Source organism: Mytilus galloprovincialis, chromosome 13 (assembly GCF_965363235.1).
Source record: "Mytilus galloprovincialis chromosome 13, xbMytGall1.hap1.1, whole genome shotgun sequence".
Taxonomy (NCBI): domain Eukaryota; kingdom Metazoa; phylum Mollusca; class Bivalvia; order Mytilida; family Mytilidae; genus Mytilus; species Mytilus galloprovincialis.
In genome coordinates, this window is record NC_134850.1 from 51,576,497 (window position 1) to 51,591,915 (window position 15,419).

Here is a 15,419-nt window from a genome sequence, read left to right on the forward strand (position 1 = left end):
TTACTTTCGAATTCAGGAGTTTCGGAATGGCATACCTGCAATTAAAAAAAATGTGCATAGATAATATTTAGCTTTTTTTTTTATATATATAACACGTCGTCTGATTGGCTGAACGTGTTTTTTTTTTTTTGTCTATCAGCTCATATAGACATAATTAAGCGGATAATTCTGGGCGAACCACACTTTTGGTGTTAATTCTTTACAGACAGACATTTTTTTACAGCCATTTCTTAAATAATCAATCTAAATTAAAGATAACTACATGTTATATACAAATGTGTGATAGCATTCTTAGAATCTATAAGTATAACGACAAAATAGTGTAGCGGCTAGCTTCACACTAAGGAAGGTAAAACGTAAGCTCTATATTTTGGCCCTTTGAATTCAAAAATTAATTGACAGTAATATAAATGTGAAGCGAAAGACACCAGTAGGACAATAAACTGACAAGGACATGACTTAAAAAGATTTGATTTTTAGATTTTTTGTGTTTAAACGCCACTTTTAAGCACCGCATTTAGGCTATTTCGTGGCAGCCAATTTTTATTGGTAGAGGAAGCCGGAGGGCCCGGAGAAAACCACCGACCTTCGATAGGAAAACTGACATTCCTAGGCAATTAAGATTGGAGTCGAGTGCACCCACACAAGCGGGGTCGAGCTCACAACCTCAGTGTTGACTGGCTAGTGATTACAGTAGTAACTACTTAGACCATTCGGCCACCGAGGCCCCGACTTAAAAAGAAATAGACGGCCAGATAAACAAAAGTACACAACACCAACCATAGAAAAACTATAGACTGAGCAACACGAACCTTACCAAAAACTGGTAGTAATCTCAGGTGTTCCGCTAGGGTAACCAGATCCTGCGCAACATGTGGCACCCGTCGTGTTACTCATGTTAGTTCAAACCCGGTAATAAGCCTAATAACGTTGCGCATGCTGTTACTACAACCCCTAGGATTTGTAACACAATCTTCGAAATTTCCTCCGCAAAACAAAATAAAAATGTTAGCAAACACGAACCACTATAAAACAAATTCAATATATGTTTTAAATTATGTTTTTATAGCTCTTGATCATATACTAAGTAATATCTAGTATATTTGAGGATTAAAATAACAAAGCTATGTGAAAAAAACGGATGTCCAACGTTACATTTATGAAAAACTGTTTTGACTCTTATGTATAGTGATCATATTTCTTATTCTCTGATCTTCCGGATACTTGACAGGAACAGTGGTATGTGTCGGTTCTTTGTGGCGTTAAAGCCGTTATTTTGCCAAATTTCATTGGACTCGGTGGCCGCATATTAAGCTTGAATAAGAAAATAATTCTCAAGCCAAGATTCAAGAAATTGAAGGGGTGTATTTCGACAAATTATGTGCCAAGAAAAATACAATTCTATTCAAATTAATCAGGGTTAAAAATGTTTCGATTTACTTGCAGAGTGTCAGATATATTTGTATTAGGGTTGAATTAAGATATAGAAATTTTACAATAACAGATGATATGCACCATGAAAGTTAAACATCCTATGATAAAAGTTTTGCACATTATTTATGGAAACCGTATACATGTACTTCCGTCCAATTTTTCCTTCCTACATTACATGCGACAGAAAGCACTGCATTTTTAGGTGAAATAACTTAAAAGGTAAACATTATTAAATCGATTTCCACAACTTGAAGTAATTTATGATAAAATGATATCACAAAAAGAACATAACCAGAATCAACCAACAACATATAAAAAACCGAATAAAACTTGCAAAAATTAATCAAAGTCAAAAACCCTCTTTGACGCGGCATTTTTAGTGTAACGTCGTGTTATAGGAACATCGTGCACAACGTTAATACAGAAGGTCACATTCGGAAAATGGGGACAGGATTGTAGTTACGAAATTAAATCTACCAAATATCATCCTATGACATAAGTTTGTAACAAATTTATTTTATAGTGGATTGGGAAACAGGTTATTGCAACTTATATTGATCCCTTTCCACTTTGCGGGTGCGAGTGCTGTTTTGTAGCAGCATTAGCCAGTCCTTATTCGAAATCTACAAGGGTGTCCTTTACGTGCAAGAGATATGGGTCTCTCTCAACACGGGTCAGCCATTTGTCATCCCCTTCCGACGGACTATCATCGTTTCTCAAGAACATACTCGCAAATGGTGTCAAGGACATAAGTCTGTAGGACATCATAATTTATATTTCAAAATTGTGTTTAAATTACATATTGGCATTGATTCCGAACTTAATTCTACTTATGAAACTGCAAAAATATCCCCAATAAGAGATTTAATTATCAAAATATTAAATTATAAGCAAGAGATTTACCCAACAGACATTTGCTACAAATTATAAATTACAAAGAAATTACTGTGTGTTAAAATGTATGTTTATTTTAATTCAAGAATATAAAAAAGATGTGGTATAATTGCAAATGAGACAACTCTTCACAAGAGCCCAAATGACACAGAAATTAATCTATTTTCAAATGACACACACTGGTAATATTTTACCAAGCAGAAGTATTAGGCATACAAAATGTAAAATAAAAAGGACGGTATGGTATGTTATTTACTCTACTTTTAGTTTCAATAATATCCTATCCTAAAGATTATTTGTAACTTTTCATGTGTCAAAACGACACGAATTGCCCCTTCTCAAAAAGTTGAAAAATCTGCAATTTCAAATAATACATGGGGACACAAACATGATGGTAGTCTCACATATCAAAAATCAGCTGAAAATGTGGAGGCATATATAAAAAAAAGTCTGTATAACCATGATAACTGTAATTTTCAACAATATTAAAAGTTGTAAACCCTTAATTTTGGCAAAAATTAACAGAGCGGAACAAAACTTAAACTTGATCTGTAACTCATCATGAGTAACTCACATTTCAAAAATCAGCCCAATAACTGAAGGTGTTTAGAAAAAAAGTCTGTATAACTCAACAATTTATCAAAGTCCATAACCCGTAATTTTGGCAAAAAAAAGCCTAGCAGAACAAAACTTAAACTTGATCTGTAACTCATCTTGGTTAACTCACATGCCAAAAATTTATTAAAGTCAACAGCCCGTAATTTCAGCAAAAATAAGGGGAGCGGAACGAAACTTAAACTTGATGCATGGTTACCTCACATACCAAAAATCAGCCCAATATCTGAAGGCGTTTAGAAAAATACTCCGTATAACGGTTTGTTGCGGAATGACGGAATGGCGGAATTTCGGAATTATGGACAAGGGTAAAACTATATGGCACCGACAACTTCGTTGCGGCCTTTGCGGGTCCATAAAAACAAGAATGTGTCCGTAGTACACGAATGCCCCACTCGCACTATTAGTTTCAATGTTCAGTGGACCTGGGCAATGTGGTCAAAAATCTAATTTGGCCTTAAAATTCGAAAGATCATATTATAGCGAACATATGTGCTAAGTTTCAAGTTGATTGGACTTCAACTTCATCAAATACTGTCTTGACCAAAAACTTTAACCTGAAGCGGGACAGACAGACGGACGCACGAACGAACGAATGTAGGGAATAGAAAACATAATGCCCCGGTCTCTACTATCGTAGGTGGGGCATAACAATCAATAAAAGAAATCAATACCTACCTTCCCTTTCTATTGTTTAGATGTAACTGAAACCACACATACTACTTTATTTGGCCTTACCACCGATGACATCAGAATGTGTCAACTATGAAAGCTTTAGGACGAATGGTCTTGGAGTTTGTGTGGATTATTACCATATCCATCGCGCCGCAACCCTAAATACATCTAGAACTGCTGACAGGCGGAAACCCATTTGAAATAGAACAAAAGAATTGAAGCTCTTTGTTATAGAGAAGGCGACAAATTCTTACTGTAATGTTTACTATAGAAACACAAAATTTTAAAGTTAATAGAAACAAAAAAAACGACCGTTTTCGACTAAAAAGTATTTTATCATAAAAACATCTTTTGCATAAGTTCTCAATTTATCTATTAAATAATAAGGCAGAACAATTAGATATCAAGTCAACGACATGGGTGTATATTAAGTTGGATCTACAAAATGCATCACCTCCGATTTTAATTTTGTATTAAAATTACCACGTACGGAAAACTGTTACACATCAATCTATTTGTTCCCTAATTTTCGTTTCTGCCCTCCCATTATGTGACTCAAGAAAAAAATCCCCAAAACATGGGTAATGATTGCATCGAAAAGTGAAAATCGAGTGCACCTTTTTATGATAGGGCGTGTTTGAGTTGAATATTTTGTCTTAAAAACGTAAAATGCAAAAGTATTGGATACATCATCTCGCTTCAGATTCTATCATTTTTATATATCAAGGCTACAAGTTAATTGACTTGATAACATAGACAATTCATGGTTCGAGTGAAATACCTCTGTAATGAATCACAAAAACAGAGTAGGTGTGTTCGAATAGCAAATTTTAACTAAAAGTACATGACGACAGACTTTTAAGTTGGATCTTGAAAATGCATATCTTCGAAAACACTTTATTTTGTGTGTGTGTGTGTGTGATATCTAGGGTTTATAGTCTTCAACCAATGAAAGTTATTAGTCTGCCCTTCCACGAAATATTGAATTAAATTTTTTTTTTAAATGTTAATGATTTTTTTTCGAAAATTCCGACTGTCAACCGATCAGACAATAGTTTTAAGTTGACTAAATGCAGACAAGTACATTAACTGATGCGCATTATCTAGTAGATACATTTGTCTTTTAAAATACAACTGGCATATAAGGATCGTATTAGTGCTATGTGGATAAATTACTCGGTTTTCAAGAGCTTAATTAGCAGCGCGTCATCCCTACCAGGGCTTCCATTTTACTATTGTAAAAATGAACTGTTGTAATTGGGAGATAATTTTGACGAAGTAAAATCACGAGTGTGACAAGGTACCTGACTGGCAATACTTCACATACCTGGACCAAGGCACACACTAGGACTGTTACCAATCTCAGATCTACAAAAAAAAGGTTTTTTATTGATATAACTGACTACCTGGAACTAATCGGAAAATCTTAGTTTACGTTAATTATTTTATATCATTGAAGTAATTGAAAGGAACCTTCCATGCATCCAAAGCAGATTTAAACCGTTAGGTGATATTAAGGTGCAATACCACCATTGATTTCCCCCTATTAGTCTTTGTTAAATTTGCACTTTTCAAAAAAATGTGCAGAATGTATCTTTGATTCAAATAAAGAAATACTTGGCATGAGTAAAGTTTTATCCTGTCCAGTACTATAGAAGAAAATTTCACATATCATTTCATTGCATATAAGAAAATAACCATCACTGGAAGTTAACCAGTCAAATTTCTCCTCTTACTTTATCTGTGTACAAGGTTTAGTCACCATGTAACCTCAAGATTACAAAATATTCTATAGAAATCCCATATAAAAAATAATAGTGCTTTGAAATACCCAAGACATATCGGGATATGTTTATGACACTGAAATGTTTTACTGCAATAAAATGTAGGATTAATTACATACAACTGTCAAATTCAAGGGAATATTTTGTTTGCCCTATTTTCGTATACAACCGGATGTGACACCATGATTTGATGGTATTACACCTAAAAGGTTTTTTTCTCGATTCAATACATTGATTGGTGAATTTTTTAAAACGTATTTTGAATATAACATAACAACTTAATATTATAAAACAAAAATACAGCTCAATATTTGAGACAAATTGCAAGGTTTAAGCGGCAACCGTCAGAAATATTTTCAGCCATTCATTTGAACATCCAACTTTTCTCTTCGTATGAACCAAACACTAATTGGAAATAGAGTCGTTTCATTTGCACTCATACCACATCTTCTTATACATGTATGTACTAAAAAAAAAATAAGACAAAATTTACTTCAAAATTCATAGTTCATTTCACCAGGTTACTGCCATAAGTAGTACATTTAGCATATTTTGCGTTAAATCAAGTCAAAACAAATATATCTCTCTATTGATTATTCATCCCTCTATACACGTATAAACTATGGAAAGCCAACGGGGTCAAAATTCTTAATTCGTAACTTGTCAATTCGTAACTTGTAACTGTGTAATTTCTAAATTGTTAATTCGTAAATTGTTTATTTGTAACTTGTTAGTACTGTGAAATTCATAATGCTGTAACTTGTACCTTTGTAGTTTCAACATTCTTAATCGGTAAATTGTCAGTTTGTTACTTGTAACTGTTCAATTTCATAATGCTTCATTCGTAAATTGTCAATTTGTAACTTGTATCTTTGTTAATTCAACATTCTTCATTTTTTTTGTAAATTGATGTTTTCAAGGGGGGGGGCTAGGATGAAATTTGAAAAAAAATAGGCAGGACAGGAGTTTTGAGTAAAAAAAAAAGGCAGGATGGGACAATTGCCAAAAAAAAAAGTCAGGACGACAATTTAGGTAAAAAAAAGTCAGGATAAACTAAAAAAAAAAAAAAAAAGCAGGACCAAACAGAGTGAAAAATAAAAAGGCAGGACAGAGATTACAGCAAAAAAAAAAAAAATGCAGGACAAAATTTTTCATCCAAGCCCCCCATAAAAATCAAATGGTAGCTCCCTTAGTAACATTTTTTTTTTATTTGAGTCCTTATTTTCTTGTGTTGCATATTTTTTTTTTGGAAAATGGAACAATGTTTTCAACAGTCCTACAGAACCATATTGATCTCATCATTTTAGGTGTTGAATAAGTAACAGAGTAATTAGCAGTGAAAGTTGACACTTTTTAAAAAAAATGTTGATGAATATGTACCAAGAGGCGGATTTAGAGGGGGGCCAGGGAGCCCGACCACCCACCCCCCTTTTTCTGGGAAAAAAATGGTTGGTCATATAGGGAATCACTGAAGCATGACCAGAGCGGGCCCCTTCTTAGGCAGTCAGTGGTCCCCCAGTTATGAAAATTTATGGATCCGCCACTGGTGCCATTTTAAGTTTGAAGTGTGGATGAAAAATATGATTATTTAAAACACTAGAAGAATATCATTCATCTAGTTGCTTATTTCGGAAATTTTTCTCCTTTGGAAGTTTGCACCAAACCTGTTGAAATTTCTTTAAAAAGTGAAAAGACTTAAACAAGGTATTGTTGAACTACCCCAAGTTAATTATAAGGGTTATATACATATCTTTTTTTTTCAAAAAGGCTAAAAAAAACATTATTCAAAATGTAATGTTCGCATTCTGTAAAGGATTATATGCAAATTTGATGTTATAATGAAAAACAAAAACAATGGATACACAATCAATAATGAAGCACAACATGCAATGCGTGCAATATTATAATGAAGAAACAGTTTTTATAAATGTAGATATTAGATAAGAAAACACTTGAAAAGTACACCTATTAGGGTGTGCTCGACTTTGAAGACTAAACACTATGACTTAAGTGTTTGTGATTTTAAAGATGGTTTATGAATTACTGTTAAACAACAAACGCAAGCATATCATGATGACGAACAATCAAATTATCTTTAGTCAGAAAGCAGTGGCGGATCCAGGGGGTCTGGGGATTGGAACCCCCTTTTTGGACGGTCCATGCATTTGAACGGGATCATATAGTTGGAACCCCCCTTTACTGTGGGTTGGGAACCCCCTTTTTAAAATGGCTGGATCCGCCCCTGAAAGTGATAATGAAAATTCATGTTATAAAGTCTTGGTTATCTCTAAAATTGTTATTGACACAAAATCTCACTTTTTTCATAACATGCAATGAAACAATAAAATAGGTTGCTGTGAATGATGTTTCTTAAAGGTATATATATAATATAATTGGGGCATGTGTTTACGATTTTTTTAAGCTTTCAGCCTCAGGGGTCATACACCTCGAGTCGAGATTACCTAAAATCTGAAAATGACTTTATGATACTTACAAATTAACTATATTGTAAGTTAAAATAAATAAAACATCAGAACATATTTTGAAATACTTTGCACATACAATAAAACTAGAATAGAACAATTTAATAACAATACGATAACAATAAAATTGGTTGAAAGTTTTTACAAACCCATTTTGGCGGAAGTAAACAGTGTGATGCCACGTGCTGCATGTGATCTGCTTGAATACTACGCAATTATATTGAGAAATTCCCGCGAGATGATATTTGAGAACCAATCCAGTTGTACCATTCAAAGCCAGAGGTTACCATCTTAGATTGTCGGTTGCTTATCTTGTTGAAGTATCTTTTTAGGTAAGTGACATGATATTGCTATTTCTCTTAAGCGAAAATTATAATAGTGCACAGTTATATGCTAAGATTGATGAAAGTGAAAACAAAATTAGATTTTATGCAAGTTTAAAAAAGGTTGGTACCGACAAGCCAAATGTTGACAATTGTCCAAATGAGTAAATACTTCAAATGAAGAATATTTTGAAAGTGTTAAAAATGAAAATGCTTTAGCTGAATCTTTTTAGTTAAAAAGACACAAATGTATTTTAAAGCATAATAGTGTTGTTATAGTTTTTATACGCCCGTCCAAATTTTGACGGGACGTATTATGGTATACAAATGTCCGGTGCGTCCGTCCGTCCGTCCGTCCGTCTGTCTGTCTGTCTGTCTGTCTGTCTGTCTGTCTGTCTGTCCGTCTGTCCGTCTGTCCGGCGTAAACATGTCGCACCGTAACTTGAGAACGTCTTATCCAAATTTCATGAAACTTAATATAGTTGTTTCTTATGATGGTCAAATGATCTGTATACTTTTTGGTGAAAATAAGATTTAAACTTTTTGAGTTACGGCACTTTATAACTAAAACAGGTGTGTGTTTTTTTCACATGTCGCACTGTATCTCAAAAACGATTCTTGATTATGACTTAAAACTTTAAACACTTCTTAGTTATATTAATCTCAATATCTGTATACTTTTTGGTGATGATTCAAAATTTCATTTTTTAAATTATTGAGTATTTTGTAAAAAAGGGGGAGGTTTTTTTTACATGTCGCGCCATATCTCAAAAACTATTTATGATTATTGCTTAAAACTTTACACATGTCTTTGTTATATTAATCTCAATATCTGTATACTTTTTGGTGATGATTCAAAATTTCATTTTTGAGTTATTAGTATTTTGTAAAAAAAGGGGGAGGTTTGTTTTTTACATGTTGTGCCGTATCTCAAAAATGATAATGATTATTGCTTAAAACTTTACACACTTCTTTGTTCTATTAATCTAAAGATCTGTATACTTTTTGGTGATTATTCAAAATTTTATTTTCGAGTTATTGAGTATTTTGTAAAACAGGGGAGGGTTTTTTACATGTCGCGCCGTATCTCAAAAATAAGTTACGATTATTGCTTAAAACTTTACACAATTCTTTGATATAATTATTAATCTAAAGATCTGTATACTTTTTGGTTTTGATTCAAAATTTTATTTTGGTAATATTTAGTTTTTATAAAAAAAAAAACAGGGTGGGGTGTTTCACATGTCCCGCCGTGTCTCTAAAACAATATATGGTTATTGCTTAAAACTTTCTTATAAACTATTTATGATTATTGCATAAGACTTCCACATAAGACGTCGGGCGTATCATGCGCTCATGGCGCAGCTGTTTATTAAAAATGAAAAAGGCCAACTTCAAGAACTTCTTATAAGTACCAAAAGTGACCTATACCCGATTATGATTATTTTTTCGAGTGTGAATTTGTATTGATGTATAGTAACTTGTGTCAGTAAAAAAAAAGAGGTGGAATTATATATTTATTTAGGGGGGGGGGGAGCTGCAACTGATATGCTAATTTGCAATTTCAAGTATCAACTGTCGACTCAAATATATCTTATTGTAAAACACTTTGAAAGTGATACTTGTTTGACAGATTGAGGGTTTATTACTCATTTTTAAAAGGTTCGTCATAACAGATGGACAAATATGGCCGTATTTGCACCTCTATAACTACTCAGTTAGTGTACAGACTTACCTGTGACGTTTGGAAAGTTTTAAGGCCTGGCATCCACTAGAACAATCATTCAAATTAGTTATATTAACCCATTTTGGATTTTAAAGACCGAATATACATTTACACCGCAAAAAAATTTAGTTTTTGAGAAAAGTATTGAAAATTCAATGTGTTCAGATGAATAGTAGAAATGAGTAACATAAATACAAGGAGATGTAGATGTGGTTCCACAGCACACCGTTCAGAAAACACAGATCATTGTTACGATTTTGATACAGCAAAATAGCTCACGACATAGTCACGATTGTAATCAGATTAGACAAAATCGCCCGAATTTCCCCGCCCAACTAACTGTTGGCTGCTTGGCTCTGTGTCATTTGGTCTTTTGTGGATAGTTGTTTCATTGGCAATCTTACCACATCTTCTTTTTTTTATATTTCCTCTTCGGAACCTTTCCGATCCGTAGGAATAAGTTTCTAAAGTATATGACTGCGTTCACTGAGACAATGATATAACATTTCAGACCATTCAGGATACTAGTGGTAACCCGACATTTTCACTTTTCACGTCTAAGCGCTGTCTAATCTCAAACGGGAGCCATAACTGGCACTGTATGAACGCCACATTATCAAATAAACAATCTCAGGAAAGATCCATATTTTTATCAAGTGTAAACATGGTTTTGATCTTTTTATGATCTTCAAATGTTTTGAGCTTAGAATACATCTTTAAATTTATATATTTTAGGATTGACAGGATGTTCAACTGCTGCCTGCTGCTACTTCTTTTGCTTAAGGTAATTAATTAGTTTGCTTACGTAAAAAAAAAACAGTACTGTAGACATTTTTTTAAGTTAACCAAGACGGGAATAAACGGTTGTATAAACTAATGCGAAGTCGTGCAGATAGTATTGCAAGTTATGACGAAGGCACGGTGTTCATATTCAGAAGTGTTAACGTTACGTGATGTGACGTCGTTTTTCGTAAATTTTGACAGACTTATGTCCGAAGTTTTAGAAACATTTGCTTTTTACACGGGTAACATTGTAAACATTAAAACTGATCACAGATTTTCAACACAAACCTTTTTTTTATTTAAGTCATGTATGTTTCATATTTGCCCACATTTACACTATTGTAAGATGCATAATTGTCCTTTCGCATGGATAACGAAATGTCATCATTACTTTTAAAATTTCTAAGTCTCTGCATAAATATCGCGTGGAAATAGCTGGTATCAAATCTGTTTTTAAATGCTTCAAGTGTTTAAATTTTATCAACCCGCATATATCACGGGGGGTAACTTCGATATTTTTTTGGTAGGGGTGTGCCATTTTTGCCTCAAAAAACGTACCCCTTTTAATATAACATTCACTGAAATTCAGTACCTATAGTTATATAAATATTTAAGAAAGAATGACCTATACTTATATACAATATTTAAAATATGATCCATGCTTATATAAGCACTAACTCATAATTCATAAATATACCAGCTACCCTTAAGTTTTTATATATGAATTGACATCGTTTGGTGCACATATATGTTAATCGTTATATATGATATGTAGATGACATACCCCAAATCAATATACAGTTATCAAACGTAAATTCATTTTAATATAGGATGTCATTAAAAAGGAGGGTCATTTTTATATAAAATCTCGCAAAATTATGACCCATATTTTTGGCACATCCCCGTATACCCAATAATAGGAAGTTACACCCCTACACCCCCCCCCCCCCCCGTGGCATATATAGCTGATAAATATATAATACAAGATTTCTGGTTTAGCGTTCCTCAGTCTTTAGTTTTCTATGTTGTGTTTTAAATACAGTTGTTTGTCCTTTGGGTTTTTAATTTTTATTTTGTCATGTCGTTGTCACTTTATTCTCGATTTATAAGTTTGTATGTCCTTTTGGTATCTGTTGCCTTACTTTCATAAGATATCTTATAAAGTTTATATGTTATTTTATGCTCTTTTAAACAATTGTTTTACCGTTGAAAACATATCGCATGATGATAATAAGATATCTGATAAAGAATGCAATATATATCAATAACATATACACGTACTTTATAAGATATCTTTTAAACTTTAAAATTTAATAAATATAAAAAGTGATTGCCATTTTTTTGTATCTTGTGCCGTGTCTCTTGTAAACCTGACGGAAATGGAGCAACCATTTGATTTTTAGGGGGGAATAGTATTTCGGATTTTCCTGCATTTTTATTACTATGTTTTTTTTTACATAATTTGACAATTGTTTTCTACTTAACTCATAATTCCTGTCCTTCTTTTTTTCAAATTTCATCCTTGCCCCCCTAAAAATAAAATGATAACTCCATAACCTCAGTTCATGACTGACGAAGTAATCGTTGAAACTTCTTGGTTTTCTTTCCAGATAGCTGATGGTCAGGAAGACGAATATTACATCAATGGTAGGAAATAATTTGTCTTCGCAAGCTTTCGAACATCACTCATTTGGGTTCACTACATACATATAGACAATAACAATCAAAAGCAAGGAGTAAACAAAGACTCATAAAACCAAAGGACATTTACATCAACAGTTATAAATGATAAATAAGAAACAAGTTTAGTATGACGTCCATTATCACTGAATTAGTATACATATTTGTTTAGGGTCCAGCTGAAGGACGCCTCCGGGTGTGGGAGTTTATCGCTACATTGAAGACCCATTGGTGGACTTCGGCTGTTGTCTGCTTTATGGTCGGGTTGTTGTCGCTCTGACACATTCCCCATTTCCATTCTCAATTTTATGTATATCTCCGTGATTCATCGATTTGTTTTAAACACTAAAAAGTTTCGAAAAATAAAACTATGGTGTTTTTATAATCGGAGTGGTTGATGAAAGCAAAATTTCTTCATATACCAACTAAAGCAACCTTTTCAGTTATAACTCTCTTCATTTGAGCTATTAGTCCTTTATTAAGAAAGGTGATAAAATAGTTTACAGAAAACTTCATTTATTTCTGCACCAAATGTTACCGAAACATCAAGCTTATTGTTTTGGAAGATAGGACTGATGAAACAATGAAAACCTGTAAGATACATTTTTGCATTTTAAATATGAACCCTTATTTTTCAGTGGAAGCCAAGTGTCCCGAGTCGATATTGAACCCACCTGCAGTGATAACAGTCACTGCTGATTTACCAAGCTCTAAACCATTTGCTGTATGTGCTAATGGGGAATTCCTTTTTACTATGGATAACTTTGGATCTTATTCATTACCAGTGGTTTTTGAAACCAACGCAACACTAACATGTGCTTTCTATGTAAGTTTGGCTTTATATTACCTTTGACACCAATGCAACACTAAACTGTGCTTTCTATGTAAGTTTGACTAAAATGCAACCTTTAAAAAATGTGGTGATGCATCATTTGAAGTAGCCAATATCTTCATTTCTGTTTTCCCTAATTTTTCATGTAATTTCCCCTAATTATTATCTTTTGTACCTATTATTTTCTTCTCTTTTTATTTTTAACTAGATCACACCCGCGAAATCGCGGGCATACACAGTTGTCAACTGTTGTAGTATGAATTTTCATTAAAGATATTATGTCTGGAGAATTTCATAAAAGGTATCGAAAGCTCTCTCCCTTTTTTTTTCTTCCAAAGTCCGTTATCTGTTTCCTTTCTGTTAAATTCAATTATTTTCGTGTTTCTGGCCTCAGACCACAATTATTCTTCCGCTTTGCTACAATGCATTTTTTTGTTGTTGTAAAATTCAAATCAAATTAAAAATTTGCACGGCTTCAAACTTGAAATTAATGTAACTCCTTACAGACCATTATTATTATTATAAGATATGCTTCTAGGACACTCCATCAGTGCTTTTTCTTTTGAGATCCCTATTATAGCGAACCCTATGATAGTTTTCCATAGATTCACCTGCAAGTTACCTGTCGATTTAAACTTTTGGCAGTTCTATTGTCCCATCTAACAAATACAACAGGTATTGTTCTCTGTATAGTTTATTCACCAGGACCTTTAAATTTCTTCTAGGAGAAATATATCACTCATTGATTAATATACCTGAACAAAAAATTGAACTGTCAATGATGAAAAAATACTTATACCAATACTAAGAAAGGACTCACAAAACTGCATGTGGTGTTGTATTTATTCAATACCAAAAACTCGTTTTTAATGTGTTCAATATTAATAATGATTTAAAAATTAAAAGTTGATTATTCGCCGGGCGTCGACCATAAAATTTATAATTTACATTTTAGCAGGAAAAAATAAAAAATAACAATATCAAGAAAAAACAAAATAACGTATGTACATTAAAAAAAAATAGATTTTGATAAAACTATATACATTTGATAACAGAATAGTTAGGGATAGAATATGGGGATGAGAGCAGATTCTGTGATCATACTCTTAAATCCCTCTACTGTACTGCATGATACTATTTGTTGTGGCAGATAGTTCCAATTTATAATTGTTCGTGGATAAAAAGAATATTTATAACTGTCTTTAGATGTTTGTATTTGCCTAAATGAGTGCGGATTGCTATGTCTGGTTCTATTGTCTAGTGGTATCAAAAGGTTATGTGTAGGGACTGCAACAATTTCATGAATAATTTTGTAGAAGAAAACAAGTCTGTAACGTAAGCGCCTAATTTCCTGATCCCGAAATCCTGGGCTTAAAAACATGACATTCTGAGGTGTCGAATTTAAAGAAATTCATATCCCTACATCCCGAAATTTGAAAAAAATATTCCCGGATCCCGTAAGGATCAATCCCAAAACCCCGAGCTTTAAAACACCCGATCCCGACGTCTCGAAAAAGTCATGCCTCCCTCAAATATCTACCCTATTTTCATTTTGGCCAAATCACTACTTTCACTTTCAATAATAAATATTTATGCTCCATTTATGGGCATTATGTTTTCTAGTCTGTGCGTCCATTCGTTCGTCCGTCCGTCTGTCTGGCTTCAGGTTAAACTTTTGGTTTTTGATGAAGTTGAAGTCCAGTCATCTCGAAGCTTAGTAAATATGTTCATTATGATTTAATCTTTCTAATTTTAATGCCAAAGTAGATATTTTACCTCATTTTTCGGTCCACTGAATATAAAAAAATGATAGTGCCGATGTGGCACCCGTGTTCTATGGACACTTTAACAGAAAACAGTAGACAGAATACAGAAAGTCTCTATAAATTATAGTAGTATGATCGTAGTTTACATGTAGATAAACGCGAAAAATAATTGTTCTCTCTAAGGAGGTATAATAGTTGTGGTTCTTGCGATCTAAAAACCATGATATGGAGAACGCTCTGATTGGCGTATTTATTTTTCGTTTTTGTTATCCATCATACGATTGGTTGTAGTTGTGCATGTTTAAAACCGGAAGTCTTATCTATGACTAAAAGTCGGTCTGATGACGGAAACAATATCCGGACACCCTTTTGTCGTTTTTCTCCAAAAAATAACTCAATCTGAATAATCATAAGAATGGATGAC

At 33.2% G+C, this 15,419-nt stretch overlaps 1 protein-coding gene and 1 long non-coding RNA gene across 2 annotated transcripts in view; one reads left to right on the plus strand and one right to left on the minus strand.

Annotated features, from left to right (window-relative positions):
• Positions 1-8,163, minus strand: LOC143056619 (uncharacterized). The gene is made up of 3 exons (XR_012972423.1): positions 8,035-8,163; positions 4,946-4,986; positions 1-35 (listed from the first exon to the last, which is right to left on the minus strand). It is a non-coding gene; the product is annotated as an uncharacterized LOC143056619 (long non-coding RNA).
• The window catches only part of LOC143056616 (vitelline envelope sperm lysin receptor-like), a 21,724-nt gene continuing 14,416 nt past the window's right edge, over positions 8,112-15,419 (plus strand). Inside the window, exons 1-4 of the mRNA XM_076229773.1 lie at positions 8,112-8,217; positions 10,670-10,718; positions 12,328-12,364; positions 13,036-13,223. Coding sequence (XP_076085888.1) covers positions 10,680-10,718; positions 12,328-12,364; positions 13,036-13,223 — 264 coding nt within the window. The 5' untranslated portion in view covers positions 8,112-8,217; positions 10,670-10,679. The remainder of the gene's footprint in view (positions 8,218-10,669; positions 10,719-12,327; positions 12,365-13,035; positions 13,224-15,419) is intronic.